The 17,080-nt window shown below is 47.1% G+C and overlaps 2 protein-coding genes across 12 annotated transcripts in view; both read right to left on the minus strand.

Moving 5' to 3' along the window:
* The window catches only part of FHAD1 (forkhead associated phosphopeptide binding domain 1), a 63,716-nt gene extending 51,316 nt beyond the window's left edge, over positions 1-12,400 (minus strand). For 3 of the 11 annotated variants that reach the window (XM_078378975.1, XM_078378977.1, XM_072977791.2), the window contains exons 1-7: positions 12,083-12,385; positions 10,737-10,788; positions 8,871-9,003; positions 7,794-7,899; positions 5,197-5,403; positions 2,956-3,232; positions 70-134 (exon numbers count right to left, since the gene is read on the minus strand). In XM_078378975.1, coding sequence (XP_078235101.1) covers positions 70-134; positions 2,956-3,232; positions 5,197-5,403; positions 7,794-7,889 — 645 coding nt within the window. In that variant the 5' untranslated portion in view covers positions 7,890-7,899; positions 8,871-9,003; positions 10,737-10,788; positions 12,083-12,385. Of the gene's footprint in view, positions 1-69; positions 135-2,955; positions 3,233-5,196; positions 5,404-7,793; positions 7,900-8,870; positions 9,004-10,736; positions 10,789-11,528; positions 11,663-12,082 lie in introns of those variants that run through there. The other 8 variants (XM_078378978.1, XM_078378976.1, XM_078378972.1 and 5 more) reach the window with 8 other exon arrangements.
* Positions 12,401-12,952: 552 nt separating this feature from the next.
* Positions 12,953-17,080, minus strand: part of TMEM51 (transmembrane protein 51) — a 28,352-nt gene continuing 24,224 nt past the window's right edge. Inside the window, exons 2-3 of the mRNA XM_072977799.2 lie at positions 16,068-16,546; positions 12,953-14,272 (exon numbers count right to left, since the gene is read on the minus strand). Coding sequence (XP_072833900.2) covers positions 13,849-14,272; positions 16,068-16,411 — 768 coding nt within the window. The 5' untranslated portion in view covers positions 16,412-16,546 and the 3' untranslated portion in view covers positions 12,953-13,848. The remainder of the gene's footprint in view (positions 14,273-16,067; positions 16,547-17,080) is intronic.

Consider the following 17,080-nt stretch of genomic DNA (forward strand, 5'->3'; position numbering starts at 1 on the left):
AAATGGAAAATGGAGTTCTGGGTACTTGAAACCAACCAACATCAGAGATAGTGCACGAAGGCAGCTCACCCTCTCCTTGAGAAGTGTATCTTCCTGGGGAACGTAGGTCAGAGGACCTGTAGTCGCTCCATTGCCTGCAAGAAAAACAAGGCGGCCAGAAAATCACACACAGCAAATTAACACATACACTGAGCAGGACTCTGCTCTTTTATTACTAGTTCATGTTGCATGCTTTTCTGCGTGTCAAGGGCCTAAGGCAACACCTCACATGGACACCCACTAGTCCTTCAGTCACCATATTACAGAAAAACAAGGTCTGAATAAAAGCAGCAGGAGAACATTATTATTTGTCATAATAATTTATTATCATTTTTTTAATTTGCAGAACTGCTCAACATGCAACATATATAAAGCTAAAATATAGCAGCAACTGTAACGGGTACAATTTACACAGTGATGGTAGGTTAACAGTTTAATTATACAATCGCAGAATAATTGAATTGGAGGGCCATGAAGTCCAACCTCCAATAAGGCCATCAAGTCCTCCCGCTCATCGAAGGAATCCAATTTAAGGCAGATCTGGTTGTCCAGTTTTCTCTTGAAGGCCTCCAGTGCTGGAGCACTCACCATCTCCCCTTGAGATGATGGGTTCCTTTGTCGTACTGCTCTAACAGTTGAGAAGTTTTTCCTGGTATTCAGCCTAAATCTGGCTTCCTGTAGAGTTTGAGCCCAATCTTACATCTCCTTCACTCTGGGATGATTGAAAACAGATCCTGCCCCTCCTCTGGATGACAGCTTTTCAAGTATTTGATGAGCGCTATCAAAGACCATGTCTTTATGAACCTGTTCAAGTGTTAAGGTCATCAGGAGAGGCCTTTCTCTCCATCCCAACACCTTCACAGACACATTTGGTGTAGGGATACGGGAAAGGGCCTTCTCTGCAGCTACCCCCAGACTCTGGAACTCCCTGCCACTGGAGGCCAGGCTGGCCCATCATTGCTCTCTTTCCCCAAGCAGCCATTATGAATTACTGCTTTGACTGGGTTTTGTGTTTTCTATTTTTCAGAGTGGCATCTGTTTCTTTCCTTTTTAATACTTGTATTTTTTTCGATTTTAGCTTTATTGTCTTTTAAGGATGTAAGCTTCCTCTTTATACTATCTTAAAATATTCTAATGATGTAAAACACCTTTGTATACTCATTATTTTCAGCTTTAAATATTGTCTTTCAATGATGTAAGCCGCCTTAGTTCCTTTTTAAATAAACAAACAAATCTCCCGTCAGCCTTCTTTCCTCAAAACTAAACATGGCCAGTTCTTTCCTGGGGCTTGGTTTCCAGTCCCCGAATCTTCCTCCTTGTTCTCCTCTGAATGTGTTCTAGTTTGCCGCTATCCTTCTTGCACTCCGATGTCCCGAACTGGACACAGGACACAGGAGGAGGCCTAAACAGGGACAAATTAATGCTTCTTCTTCGTTCTGTTCCTCTTCCACCTGAGGCCACACACCTTCTCGCAGTCCTTTTTCACATTCATTTTTCTCCCGAATGATCTGCTGTAACAAGCGATACATTGTTTCTCATTCCATGCCCAAAAGTATTCTAGCTGCCTGCATTTGTTTCCTGAGTTCTTGCTCTGCATTTCTACAGCAATTCCTCTTGGATCGTCCTCTCGATCCACGAAATTCACAGTGTTGTGAATGAAATCAATATTTCAAAAGCCTTCTGTCTTTTTTAATGCCACTCTCTGTTAAGGTCATACTGTAGCACCAAAATCAATAGATGTCTCAGTAAGAGCTCATTGATTTCCCCATCTCTGCTTTTAGGCTTGCGTTGAGTTGCCACTTTTGACAATCTCACACAAATACACTGTGCAATAATGAAAAGATGGAGATCTCACATCAGTGGTGGCAATCATTGTTGTAAGAGGCAGAAATCAGGTGCAGAGCAGTCCCGGATAAGGGGACCCCTACCCGCTTGCCCTCCAAATCTGTCCTCAAAATCCGCTTTTTCTAAACAGACTATGGGATGAACTGCTTCTTCCTTTTATGTCACCTTGGCCTGATAAAGAGCCTGGCAAGCTTTCCTTTTTTAAGGATTCGGCAAAGGTGTGATTCAAGCCATAAATCTGTTTCTATGGAGGGGCTGTCACTATACGATCTCTAAAACAGAGGGGGGGGGGAACCAAACTCCCCAGACCACCTCGTCAGAATGAAGATCCACCACCCGGAACCTTTCAAACCACCAAATAACTCCAGAAAATGGCAAGCAAACAACCCCCCCCCATTCCTGAGGGTGGTTCAAAATGCCGGAGGCAGGGGAGGGGGATCAGGAGACAGGTCTCTCGTGGTCTTGTGTGCTCCCAGAGGCCTCGAGTAGGGCCCCTGTGAGAGCCAGGAAGCTGGACTCGAGGAGCCCCTGGCCTGATCCAGCACAGGGCTCTTCTTAGGTTCTGCAGCTCCAGGGGGGTCCAAAAAGAGGCCCTGTGTCAAAAACACTTCAGTGGCAAAACAGGAAGAATTGCTGCTCACAGAAGCATGCCCTGAAAGGACAGAAATTCTCCTTCTTCTCTATTACTTTTTAAAACCAGAGAAAAGACACTTTTAGAAAATGTGATGTTTCCTTTTGGCCACTTCCCACTTGTTCTTCCCCCGTTTCCTCAACATCCCGGCAGAAGATCACAGAAGTGTGAAACTGCCCCCTCCTCGGCTACTGGAGTTTCTCCACCACCCAGGGAGTGCAGTGCAAGGCACAAAACAGCAGCCCCCCCCATCCATGGCGGATCAGTTCCGAGCCCCTCTGCAAACACAGAAAAACATGGAACCCTATTTTAACAGCAAACACTATGGTCTCGGGCTCCCTCTCTCTCCATACGTGGATTTTTCTTTTAATATTTTCAAACTGTGGGTAAGTGACTCCGCAGATGCCAGATTCTCCCATAGAGAAGTGGGCCCCACGTACCCGCCATAACCGCCGGAGTCCTGCCAAATGGATCAGGAGAGAAAGCAGGGGAAGAGACGGGCCTGCCCCAAGCATTTATGGGCTTCTTTCTGCGCGGCGGATGTGGTGAAGTCCTGCTGACTCCGTAAGCCCAACTGTGGACGGCGGGTGGGGACTGCGGACATGGAAGGAATGGAAACTGAGGAGCTGCCGCCATGGCTGGAGGAGGCTTTGTCTCCGGCGCCAGCTGGAGCGGCCCCGGCCAGGCCGTGCGGCGACTCATCGGGGGGCAGGACACCTGCAGGGGAAAAGTTTTACACCATGAGAGCAACTTGAAACGCGTCTCCGACTTACAATTCCTCTCCCCAGTTCAAGATGCTGTAAGGTTTTTTAAAAAATGCTGACCATTTCAAGCATAAACCATCAGAATGTATGTGTGCTGGAACGTGTGGAAGGAAGGGGCAAGTAAAATGAGGAGGGTTCCCCAAGGACTAGCTGAGTACTCTCAGGACCACCCTCAACACCCGCATCGATCAAGGCTCACTGACAGCTCTATTAATTGCCCCCATCTCTGCTTCTTAAGGCTGTGTGAGTTACTAGTTTCGACCATCTCACAGAAGTGCACCACGCAAGCATGGAGAGACAGGGAGACCTTCCACTGGTGGTGGGGATGGCCGCAGCTCCAACTGATTGTGGCCAAGTTCCAAGTTGGACTTGGGGATTCCATGACCCCATATCTGAGCCCCTCCTTCTCTCCCCATGCAGCCCTCTGTAGTGGGGCAGAAGCCTGCCCCAGTTTTGTTTTCTGTTTTTAGGTTGCCTGGGGGTCGGGGGTGGAGTTCTGCAGCAATGGGATCCAGCAGAAGCACACCACTGGATTCTGGCCACTTTTTACTTCAAAAGGAAACCTACCGCATCCCTGAATAAGAGTGTGAAATGAGGGTTTCCTTAGGCACGGATGGGCCCGTTCTGTAATATACTGTCAAAGAACTTTCCACTCAGCTGATCTGGAAACCCAGCAGCTCAATACCTATAGGGCAGCTGTGTTATAAACGGTGCCTCCAAAGTCTAGGGCCCAACAAGCAGGAAGCTCCTCCACAGGTCCTACAGTTCAACAGACGCACTATTGGACCCTTAGCTCGGACGGAGGCTTGCCATGCTTCTGTTCGGCCTTGTTTTCCCTAGCCAAATAGGACATTTGTAGCGGAACCCCCATGTCACGCCTGTCCATCATGGGAAGCTCAAAGGCAGGAGCCTATGAGAGGACAGGAGGGGCGGAACCAAAAGGACAGTTAGTCAAACAGTTGGAGAAAAAGTGGTTTGGGAGATAGGGAATTGAAGAGAGAGAGAGTTAGGGGATTGATTTGAGGAAGTTTAGGCAGAGATTGGAAAGTTGTAATGCTAGAGAGAATGAGGAGTTCAAAAGCCTAGAGAATAACTAGATAGTCAATGAATAGTGTAAAAGTGAATAAAAACAAACCAATGTGAAATCAAATGATATTTAATGAATGATCCTAAGCATCTGTGATTTTTCTCCTGTGATTTGCATAACATCTATAATATCAATGGCAGCACGTGTCTTATTTGATATTGAGGGAATAAGACCTGGTGGCAGCCTGAAGTGAGGACACACATCCAGAGGGTGGACTTGTGTTTAAGGCAAAATAAACAAAGGATACAGGATGTACGTCACAACATTCTTTGAGTTTCAAAAAGAAGGCAAAGGGGGAGAAGATGGGGATGCAGACCACTGGGCGGACTGTTTCGTTTCAAGAGCTGGGGGATCATTTCCAGATGACTGGCCGAGGAGGGGCTTGAAACCACCCCTTTCTCCCGCAAGCCTTTTGCCAGCTTGCCATCTGTACCCAGCTAAAGACCCTAACTTGGACCCAGCAACAGCCTTCAGATGTATATAGTTTTCTGAACCACCCACAGGAATTTGGTGCACTGCCTGCAGAAGGTGAATTACCACCAAATGTTAACTGTCGGTTGTTTGCTTGATTTGTGTCTATGTGTGTGTGTGTGTGATCTAATAAAGAGATCACCTACTCCTGCATCTGTAGAACGATTTACTGATTCAAACAGTTTCTAGGTTGAATTAATAACATGTCGTGTAGTGATCTCAGCGCCTGCTTTCCAGGCGCTTGTGGTAGAAATGCTGGATATTTAAAAATAGAGTACCTGAAACCAAGAGTGGGAAAGAAGGGATGCAAGGAAAGCCACACACAACGATCTTACAGAAGGGAGCGGCAGGCTGTTTACCTGAGAGGCGTGTTCAAGCACCAACTCAAAGGCCGTTCCACTGAAGCCAAATCGCAAAATGTCTCCAGGGCTCACTTTCACGGCTGCATTCTGGACGTGGCAATCGTTGACAAAGGTCCCATGGGCGGAGTTGAAATCCCGGAGAATGAAGCCATTCTCGGCAGGGCTGAATTCAATGACAGCATGGTGGTCTTCAACACCTGCAGACTGAAATATAAATATAATATAAATAAATATAAATTCAACATGTTCCCTTGGCAGTGGCTGGCAGGACAGGGAATGTGTCCACCAGCTTCCATAGTTAGAAATGCCTTACTCTGCCTTCCTTCTCCATCATCATAAAGAGAGAGAAAGGAAGAAAGGAAGAACCAGCGACAGCACTACATGCTGTGGACGCTGCTCCACCCGCGCTGTCTCTTCTTTACGGGCAGAAATTGCAAGGGAGCAGACTCTGGCGACCGCTTTGACAGCAGAACAGATGGCCTTGAAGAAGTGACGGCTCTTGGCTTGGAGGCATTTACGGAGACGTCTGATGGTCCTCTCCTTAACAAATGCTATCAAAACATGCAGGAGTCAACCCAGGTTTTCAGAATTTCATTTGCCAAACAAAAATTCTACTGGCCAAACAACAACTTTTTCCTGCCATCTATTATTTTCGCTTGCTAACTGCAAACCTGTGACCCTCTCCGATCACTACTGGGAATTCACCCGCATAACCTGCAAATAAACTGACCTGTCATTGGAATGGAAAACTAAATAGAAAATGAAAAATACTATAAACACTGTCAGTTGCATGAACTCTACGCTGGAGAAAATGGCCTGTAAGTCTCCTTTCTACCCTGCAATTCTGCCACAGAGCCATGTGGTACTAGCTGCACTCTGTGAAGAAGTTCTGATGAAAGGGCAGGTTGTGCCTTAACAGGACAAGTCTTCCTGTCCTTCTTGACTTCCTCACTGGGGAGCCCCCGAAAAGCTCCCCAGGAAACACAGCACTTCTTTAAGAGGCCCTGCTCGCATTCCAGGAGGCAAGCGCCAAGCACAAGGTGAAACAGCCCGTGTTCAACTGGCAAGCCTGACGGGAAGCTGCCAAGCTGCCAAGCAGCAGGCGGAAATCAGGAAACGAGGCCAAAGTCAATTCACAAGCATAGTTAGGAAACCAAGCGCATCTGAAGCAGCCAAACCGCAGAGTCTGGGGAATGAAGACAAAGTCACAACAGGTCAAAGTCCTACAACGAATGCTGTCCATTTGTCAAGGGCCAAAGAGACAGAAAGAGAACGGATCAAGGACAGATGCCCGCCTGGACCCGCAAAAGTACACCAGGACTGTGAGGACAGACAGCTATCGGGATATGTGGTGTCCCACAAGCCTAGCGAATACAAAAGCTTCTTTCTTCCTTGCATCCTGCAGCTCCCCTCCTGCACGACGTCACTGGAATCGCCTGGAGGTGGGTGGCCGAAAAGAGGCTCTACGCATGGCGCTCTTTGCTCCCTCCTGAATCTCTGAGCTTCTCCTTGCCTTTTGAACTTTGGCTGTTCTTGGGGGATGCTCTGATTCTGCTGAAGAGCATCTCCTTCCCCACACCAAAAAGGGGCAGGTGGTCTGCCAAGCTTTCCCTGAGCATTGGTTTCTAGTAGGTGCGGGGGGGGAATAGTCTCCTTTCTGGGGACTCTGATCTTCATCCAATGAGGACTCATGCAGAAGGGACATGTAAGCCACAGATATTAGGTGAACTGGATTTTATTGGCAACGTCGGCCAGCAGAACATGTCAAAAAAAAATTCGGAAGAAAATCATTTTGCATTAAATATTTTACAACAAAGCTTCTGATTGTATGGATTATGAAAAGGTAGGGACTACACTATATGAAATGGATAAACCTGCTGCATAAAATATATTCTGGACAATGGGCTACTGTTATGCCAGAATATGGGGAAACAACATTTTCCAATGGAAAAGGTGTCAGACCAGGATGTATTTTATTTTCCTGTCTGATCAGTTTTTATGCAGAACACGTTGTACAAAAACTGATTCAAACAAAGGAGGGGTGAAAATTGGTGGAAACATATCAATAATTTCAGATAAACAGATGACACCATCTTACTGGCAGAAAACAGCAATGACTTGAAATGATGATTGAACAACAGTTAAAAACAGCGCCAAAGCAGGACTATAGTTGAACAATAGAAAGATTACAAAAAAGAGGACTAAGAACAATTACATAATTTTAATGTTGAGAATAAAAAACTCAAAATCGTTAGAGTTCAATCATGAATCAAAATGGAGATGGTGGACGAGAAACACTGGTCTACAGCAAAAAGGCTTATCACAATTAATTTGGAACTGACCTGAGAGCACATTAGTTATTATGACTATTATTATTAATAAGAGTTCTGATTTTAAAATATTACTATTAATGGTGATAGGCATCCAGTGAATTTTACAGCAGAACAAGGATTTGAAATACATCTCTGCAGTCCTGGTCTGACACCTGTAACTGTTACGACATAAGGGCAGTTAAGCGAAACTGAACAAATACAGTAGCTATTATTTTAAACATTTAACGTCCAAGACAAGAGACAAAATACTCATATCATCACCTTGAGAACAATGTCAGAATCTTCATGCCTTCCTATAGTGGTTATCTTTGGCCGCAGGGCCAACAGGCCATCACAACTTTTTAGATAAGCCTTCATTATATCTGGCCTAAAATATAATCAAGAAGTAAAGTCAATTATTTGAAAGGTCAACGGCCATTGCTATCAATTTTAGGTCCAAAATCCTAGAATCACGGAGTTGGAAGGGGCCTCGAGGGCCACAGAGTTCAACCCCCTCTGCTCAAGGCAGGAAGCCAAACCAAAGCAGATTGGGCAGAAGGCGGTCCCATTTTGTCTTGAATGCTTCCAAGTATTGGAGTGCTCACCACTTCCTGAAGTAATTGGTTCCACTGCTGTATTTATTTTTATTTATTTATTTAAAACATTTTACCCCACCTTTCTCCTTTAAAAGGACCCAAGGTGGTTTACATCCTTGAAAGACAATATTTAAAGCCAAGAACAGTAAGTATGCAAATACTGAAAAGGAACAAGCAAATACCGCCCTGAGAGATGGTAAACACAAGTAGTACTAAAGACCCAGTCAGAGCATTTAGAGCCTTATCAGTAAAATCCACACAACAGAGTGAACTCCCATCGCTTGTCCCAGCTCCTGCCAACCTAGCAGTTCGAAAGCATGTAAAAATGCAAATACCGTTTCCCCGAAAATAAGACCTAGTGTGATTTTTCAGGATTCTTGTAATATAAGCCCTATCCCAAAAATAAGCCCCAGTTAAGTGAAACCCTGCCCTCCACCATTGTGCAGCAACCAGAAGATGACATGACTGTATTTGCATAAATGTAGATTGTTGTACATGAAAAAAAATCCCCTGAAAATAAGCCCTAATGAGTTTTTTGGAGCAAAAATTAATATAAGACCCTATCTTATTTTCAGGGAAACAAAGTAGATAAATAGGTACCACCACAGTGGGTAGGTAGCAGCCTTCCGTGTCTAGTCACGCTGGCCACGTGACCACGGAAACTGTCTACAGACAAACACTAGCTCCATGGCTTGGAAACGGGGATGAGCACCAACCCCTAGAGTCGGACACAACTGGACTAAATGTCAAGGTGAACCTTTACCTTTGAGAGAGATGGTGGCGCTGCAGGTTAAACTACAGAAGCCTCTGTGCTGCAAGGTCAGAAGACCAGCAGTTGTAAGATCAAATCCACACGACGGAGTGAGCTACCGTTGCTTATCCCAGCTCCTGCCAACCTAGCAGTTTGAAAGCATGCAAATGTGAGTAGATAAATAGGTACCACCACGGTGGGAAGGTAACAGCGTTCCGTGTCTAGTCGTGCTGGCCATGTGACCACGGAAACTGTCTACAGACAAACACTGGCTCTGCAGCTTGGAAACGGGGATGAGCGCCGTCCCCTAGAGTCGGACAGGACTGGACTAAATGTCAAGGGGAATCTTTAGTTAAAACTAGGACTTTGAATTGTGCAGGAAATTGACTGATTGTTAATGTTTTTCCTGATATTCAGCTGAAAACCTTGAGCCCACTGCTGTGTGTCCTGCACTCTGCCATGATCGAGAAGAGTTTCTGCCCTTCCTCTCAAGTCTGTGAAGAGTGCTCTCCTCTCTCCCCTCGGTCTTCTCTTCTCCAGGCTAAACATGCCCAGAAAGATCTTTCCGTGTTATAGGGCTTTTTTCCCCAGCCCCTTGTTCCTCCTGCTTGCCCTCCTCTGAATTGGTTCCAGTTGGTCAGCATCTTCCTCAAAAGGAGGTGGTCCAGAACTCGACCCAGGACTCAAGAGGAGGCCTACCCAGGGCCAAATAGAGGGGAACACGGACCTCATGGGATTTGGAGACTAGACTTCTGTTAATACAGCCTAAAATAGCATTTGTCTTTTGTACAGTCACATTTGGTTCATATGTCAATAAAACCCCTAAAGCACATGCTTTCCCTCTGATTTTTGTTAAATACCCTGCTATAGACAGTTTGTAATTAGAGTTGCAAACACTTGATTTGGAGGCATAATTTAGGCATTTTCAGGTTTGAGAACTCCCAGACTTAATTTCTGCAGACCAATGAGAAAACAAGGGAAGCTAATCTGAAAACAGGGTGGGGTGAGCAAAACTCCTCCTATACACTCAAACACTTTCAGCAATTAAGGGAATTACCACTGCTAATAACACATCATCTGTAAAGTCTGCTTCTGCAACCAAATGACTGGGAGTCCCAGGTGGAGGATGAAGACTTATCATGCACCTCAGTACTTTTCCTGAATGTGTCCCTTTTAATGACGGAAACAAATACCTAACAAATATTATAAACAAATATTATATTTTAAAAAGGTCAATAAAATCAACACTCAAGACACATTTAAAGCAACAGAACAATCCATTTAGATAAACTGGAATATTTGCCATTTTTAGTGTGTTTGATTCTTTTTAAAATTGTACACTTACTGTTTTCAGTCATTAAATAAGCAGGTCCAAAATGCTGCAGCCAGATTGCTAACGGGGGCTGGTTAGAAGGAACACATGAGTCCCCCACCCTGTTACAGCAGCTCATTTAGCTGTTGATCCATTTCCGTGCAGTTCAAAGTGCTGCTTCTAACCTATAAAGCCCTAAATATCTCAAGGGCCACATCTGCCTTGATGAGCCTGCTCAACTGTTAAGATCATCACAAGATGCTCTTTCTCTCAGTCCCATCATCCTCACTTTGAGGGGAAACAGGAGAGGGCCTTCTCTGTGGCTGCCCCTTTAGACTCTGGAACTCCCTCTCACTGGAGGTGAGGCTTGGCTATCCATCTTGGCTGTCCTTCTGCAAGCAGGCCAAGACCTTTTTCTCCAAGCAGGCTTTCCCTTAATTACTGGAAGCCTGAGAGGTTTTTAAAAAACCAGATTGCTGTGCTATGTTGTTTTTTGACTATTAATTTTATTAACCATTTTTAAATATAATGCTTCTTTAATTTGGTTTTAATATTTGTACACTTACTGTTTTTAGCTTTTACATATTGTCTTTTAATTCTCCTCAGCTGCCTTGGATCCTTTTAAGGAGAAAGGAGGAGTAAAAACATTTTAAATAAATAAACAACAATTATAAGCTGCCTTGGTTTCTTTTGCCTGAGGAAAAGGGTGGGCTAAAATATCTTAAATAAATAAATCTCAATAAATAACACTGAGGAAGCTATTTCTGTTTTATGATGCCTCTGTACTGTTTAATATCAGGGATCATGTATGGAAAGAAATACTTCAACCTAATGTCAGCGTATGTCCCAAATTAAGAATGAAAGCATCTCTCCGCTTTGGGATTTTGTAGAGTCTTGCTACTTTTGCAGCTGTGCACACATCTGGTGAGAAGGAACCCCCCCCCCTTGAGTTAAATCCCAGGTTAAAAGCATTTATGATTACTGTACAACCTTCAGGATTTATGTCAGGGGACTGGGAGGCTGCGTTGGTGGAATTTCAGCATCCTGTCTTCATAGATAGATAGACATGCATATACAGTATATGTATATACATGTGTGTGTGTGTGTTGTATACACATATAGGTATACATACATACATGCACACATATATGTATGCAGGTATGTATGTATGTATGTGTGCGTGTATATATAAAAATATAAGTAAATAAATAAAAAGTACCGCCTGTTTTCCCAAGATCTTCCAGGACGGCCTGCCCTCCCTCCCTCTGTGTGTGTGTGTGTGTGTGTTTAGGAGGCTCCTTTTTTCTTGGGTGCTTGTTAGGCCCATGGGGGGGTGGGGGGTGCAAGCCTGGACTTACCGAACCTAACACGGGGTGGTGCCCAGGGCGATTTCGAAGTTTGGTTCCCTTCAGGCCAGGCTCTTGGAGGCCGCCGGACCCGGGTTCTCGCCCACCTAAGGCCTAAAGGGGGGGGAGGGGCGTCTTTCTCAGGCTGCCAGCTCTTTTTTTTGGGGGGGGGAACCTTCAAAAATATGAAAATTTAAAAAAAAACACCCGCTCCTGATCCTCTGAAGGGTCTGACAGGAGACAGCACCCCCCCACCTGCCCCAGGTATTCATCGGGGAGCCCCTTCCCTTCCCCAAACCTCCTCCTAGAGCTCCTTCCTCGGGAGAAAGGCCTGGGTGTGTGTGTGGGGAGGGTGTGGAAAGAGGATCTATATTTTACATAGAGACCAATGAAATCTCTGCCATCTTCTCTTCCCCCCCCCCCCCGCGCCCTCTGCCCATGCTCAGGGGACGAAGGGTTGCTCTCCCCGCTTGCTTCTGCGGAGGGGGTAATGGGGGGCAGAGTCCAGGCCAGGCCGCTTCCCCCCCCCCCCATAAAAAGACACACACACACCCTCCGCCACTCACCTCGCCCCCTTCAACGGAATCCTGCCGGGCCGCCTCAGCCTGAGGCCTGCGCGTGGCCCTCCCTCGGCGGCGGCGGCGCCGTCTCCATGGCGACGGGGCTAGGCCGCAGCCTTCCGTAGCGTCGAAGGAGGAGCGACATGACGTGGAGCGGAGAGGAAAAGGGAAACCCTCCGGCCGGAAGGATGGGTGGCGGTGCGGGGTGGGAGGTCGGTCAGGCGGCGCCCCCCCGCCCGGAGGGCTACCTCGGCCTCGCTGCCCTGGGCCACGGCCCTCGCCTAAGGCCCACCAGGGCGCGGAGAGAGAAGGGGAGACCGCGGGGCACTCTGGGAGCTGTAGTCCCAAGCGGTTCACCTGGCCGAGCCCCCGCCCCAGAGACCTCCACCACGCCCCCCCCAAGCCCTGCACCTGGCCCGAGGCAGGGCTGTCGACAGCAGAAGCAGCACCCCTTTTGAGAACTCATTCGTGAGAAAGCACCGAAATGTGGGGAAGAAAACCCAAATTTTTTTCTCAACAGAAATGCCCAGAGAGGCTCCGCCTCTTCGAGCTTCGCCTGGAAAGGGTACATTGAAGTGCAGGCAAAGTTGCTAAAGGCCAGAGAGCAAGGGTGCTCGGATCCTGTGTGGAAGCAGCGGTTGAAAATCCGCTGCACGCTACTCACGAGAAGGATATTTTCCATTCCCTCTAAGAAGGGGATGTTTCTGCATTATTTTGAATCCCCGTCATTTATTATTCCAGTTAAAACCAGACACATGCCACACATTTATTTCATTTTTTTAAAAAAGTTTTCGTCCATGACTTTAAAATGTCACATATTCTTGAAAAGGGTTCATGTTTGTATTACAGTAGCTGCAATTTAAAAAAAAAAAAAAAAAAAAACCTACATGTTAGGAAACAGACTTTTTCCCTCCATTTAGAGTCTCCCGCCCTCCCCCACAGTGAATTTCTTTTGAATCAGAAGAAATAGCTTCAACCACACCAAAGACTGACAAGTGTTTCCAAGGGATTTTAAATGTAGTTCTCCCTCGGCTCCTGTATGTTTTGTTTCTCCGTTACAAATCGGTGCTTAAGGCACATGTGTGTTTTCCCCTTTGTGAAGAAGTCACACCCTGTGAAACAAACAGGCTCTTCAATATTCCCATGAAACAGAAACCACAAGAAATATCATTTGGAGGACAAACATAATTTGGATGACAAACATAATTTTCTACAGTGCTCATTTGAAGGAGGGGGATTGCAAAGAGGCATAAAAATGTGTAATAAATTAGAAAAATATATATGTATATAAACAAAGGATGCAGAGCTTTAAGAATCCATCCAGTACATTCCTAGTGTTTTATCTCCATTTCATTACAAAATGAGGCAGGATCCACTGGGTTATTTTTTTTTTTAAGGAAGGCGAGAAATCTGTGCCTGATTTAATTCAGTCAGCGACCCATAAGAAGGAAAGGAAAAGAATCCTTCATGTAAAAAACCCAGCATCTCAAAAAGGCATCTCACACGCTGATTTTTTAAATGTGCAAAGTTCCCATTTTCTTCCAACACAAAAAAAATTGTAGATGCATTCAGTGTAAGGCTCAAGAGGTTCAGGTGCAGACCGACGCACCTCTTTCACCATCCACACCTTGGACCCTTCTGGGAAAACACTCCCAAAAATGTGCGCATTGCGCCCTGCTAGCCCTTGTTGAAGTCTGCAAGCAGACGGCACCCCAGAAACTTAAAAAGAGTCGTTAAGAGTGTTTTTCTCTCCACAGCTCTTGGGAATGGCCTCAAGGTTCATCCCGGATCTCTGGGGGTTTATTGGGAACCTCATCATACTGTGGAGGCGGCGTCAGAGGTTCGATCGTGATGCGCCCCGAGCTGTCCCCACCAGGGAGGTTCAGCTGGAGATTTTTAAGGTGCAGCTTCTCGGACTTGATTCTTCGGATTTTCAAGGGCCTGAGTCTTTTGCTCAGGCGGGAACTGTGCCTGCTCGGCTGGCGTTCCACGCGGGCTGTCCCTTCGGTGGCAGGAGGAGCCACAGGACGCGTCGGGGTGGTTTCGTCCAGCCCGGTGAGTGATTCGTAGGAAGGGAGTGACATGCTCATTGGGGCATCCGGGTCCACGTGGCGCAGCTCAGGGTGGCCTGCGTTCACCACCTCTTCGTAACTGGGCACATAATAGCGCGAGAGGGACTCCTCGTCTTCTTCTTGACTGCAGGGAAAGAACCACAGAATAACTGGGTCAGAAGGGGCCTTGATTTATCACCACCAAGCAAACTAGAGACCGAGGTTGGCCTGAGGACTGTTTGGTTCTTTATTTATCCCACCCATTATAAAAATATAATAGAAGTCCATTTTAAAAATCTCACAGCAAACTCTGAATTACAGTAGGATTTCAAACCCCCCTCCCATTTGTTCCAAGAGAGACACACACCCCGCAGATGCTGGCAACCGCAAATAATAGCAAATTCTATACATAGCATGGTCCCTGACCCTCTCTAGTTGCTGTTTCTAGTAATTACATCATGGAAATGTATTTTGGGCTTTGTTCTTTTAATATTTATACCAATCCTAAATCATTGGATACCAATCCTGAAAATACAGAGGTCCTACTGTATTCTACATATTTCATATAAATGTACCTGCATGCATATATATGGGCTGTCCATCCCTCCTCGGACGGCTTGTTCTCAAGTGCCAACCAGGGATTATGGTTTAAAATAAGACTCTTCTTAGTGGCTAAACAATCGTTTGAAGACGGCTTGTTCAGCTCATCAGCCGGAGCTTCTATTAAGTCACGGCTTCTGGTTCCCACCGAAAGAGAAGCCAGGAATCAAGGCAGAGCGCCCCCCTCTCAGTGTTCAGCTTCAACCCCCAGTATTCTGCACTGTTGCTCATGCTGGCTAAAGGATGATGGGATCTGCAATCCAGCAAATTCTGGGCCGATGAACTGAGCCCACTCCGGGTTACTGGAAGCCTGAATGCAGAGTGCGCTTCTGTTGCAGAGCAAAGAGACCGGGGCTTGGGGAGGGGGAGGGCAACAGCAGCAACCACAGGAATTGCAGCTGAATCCGTCCCTCCTGGATTCCTCAGCCGGCCATCCCCCTTGGCACTGGCCTCCGGCCATTTCCCAACTACTACTGTGGTTCCCCCTACCAGTCCTGGAAGGTTGGAACGACCCTCCCCAGGCTTCCTCTAGGGATGGGAACCCTCTAAGAGCCTGGGGGGGGCACTGTTTCCACCTTCCAGACTTTCAAGGGTCACTCTGGCTCCCCCCCCAACTACCACCACCTCCACCACAAGACCATCACGAAAAATTCAAACTGTTAACAGTAAATCTCCACCCTCCCACCAGCAGCCTTTGAAGGGGGCATGATTTATATTATATAAATTATATATTATATCCTTTGAGGATCTGTTCTAGGTCTCAAAAGGCCTTTTTAGAAAGAGAAAGTGGCTGTTTGGTCACTTCTGGCTTTTTAAAAAGGACCCTTTCACCCCTCTGTGGAGAAAAGGCAACGGCGTGCAAACAGGATGCTCTGGCGGCCTCAGAGGCTTGATTTGGGGGGGGGGGGTTGGCTTCCTTTTTAAGCGTGTTTATGGGGAGGCTGAGGAGGGTTGGAGGCCACTCTGAGACCCCAGAGGATGCCACATGCGAGCCCCCTCCTTCCGCATGGCTTCATTATTGAGCCCTTGGTTCAAACATGCAGGGGATTCTGGTCACCCTCATCGCAGGAACGTCTCTGACTCGGAGCCGGGTCCCTGGGCTGAGAGGGGTTTCCCGCCTGAAGAATGGATCCAAAGGTTTTTCAGAGAAGGGGAGGGACTTCACGGTGCTTGAGCGAAAGCTTTCCCGGGGAGGGAAGGAGGAAAGGACAGCAAAAGGGAAAGGAGGTGGGGAAGCGGGGCGGGGGGTGGTGTCCTCGCCCTCCCCCTGCATGTCAAGCCTTCAGTTGCCTTAGCGAAGCCACGGAGAGAGCCTGTGATGCCGAGGGCGGCCTTCTCACCTGTCCTCTCGCTGCGGATGCTCCACGGACGCTTGCTGCTGGATCCTGGTGATGTCCTCATGATCTCGTTGCTTCCTCCTGTCCCGGATGCTCAGGCAAACGGAGAACAGCAAGAGCAGCACACCAGCGCCAACCAGCACATAAGCCACTGAAAAAGTCTTGCTCTTGTGCACCGTTCCCGCACCCGGCTCAGTCTTGTTGTTGTGTCCAACGGAATGGGGCTTCCCGCTCAATCCAAACCCTGGGACAGAGTTCCAGACCACCATAATAATCCCAAGAACCAGCATTCCCAACCCAATGGCTGTCAAGGCGTAGTGGGATCCATTCGCTCTGGAACGGGCCATCTCGTACAACACGCCGCCGCGCTCGGTCTTGGCGGGCCCGGAACAATTCAGAACATGCCTCTCACGAGTCAAGGATGATGCTCAAGCTTGGCCACAGGTAGACTTCTTTCCAAGTGACGGGGTGTAAACTGAGATCTAGAGAAAATAGAAAGGCCAATGATGACATCATTCAATGAAGCCCAGAATGCTGTTGTATGGAAATCACTTAGCGCACTTGCAAAAACAATAGCAGGCATTTTGCCAACCCAGCTGTGCCCAGTAATCCCCAGTTGTGTTGTTGATCAAGCCACCGGCATCTGCCCAATTGTGAAAATCTCCTGTCCAGCAGCCCTCACAGATACACTCTTTTTCCAAAAGAAGTTCGGTGGAAAAATTATTGAGAATTGATCAACCATCGCCTAGGGAGAGAAAAGACCCATGAAAATGAATCCAGCCCAGTAGGGAAACAGGGGTTAAGGGACAGGAGAATGGCATGGAGTACCATGGAAAAGGGCTCCGTTGGCTGGCCGGCCGGCAGACTAGCATCCTGAACGGGAAGCCCTCTAGGAAATGACGTTTCGTCTCCCGTCCACCTGAGGCTCATTGAAATCCAATCTCTCCGACGTGGGGCTGCCTTTGGAGGCAACACAAAAGCTACAACGCTTGCAAAATGCGGCCACTAGGTTAGTA

The sequence above is a fragment of the Pogona vitticeps genome, chromosome 7 (assembly GCF_051106095.1).
Source record: "Pogona vitticeps strain Pit_001003342236 chromosome 7, PviZW2.1, whole genome shotgun sequence".
Classification (NCBI taxonomy): Eukaryota; Metazoa; Chordata; class Lepidosauria; order Squamata; family Agamidae; genus Pogona; species Pogona vitticeps.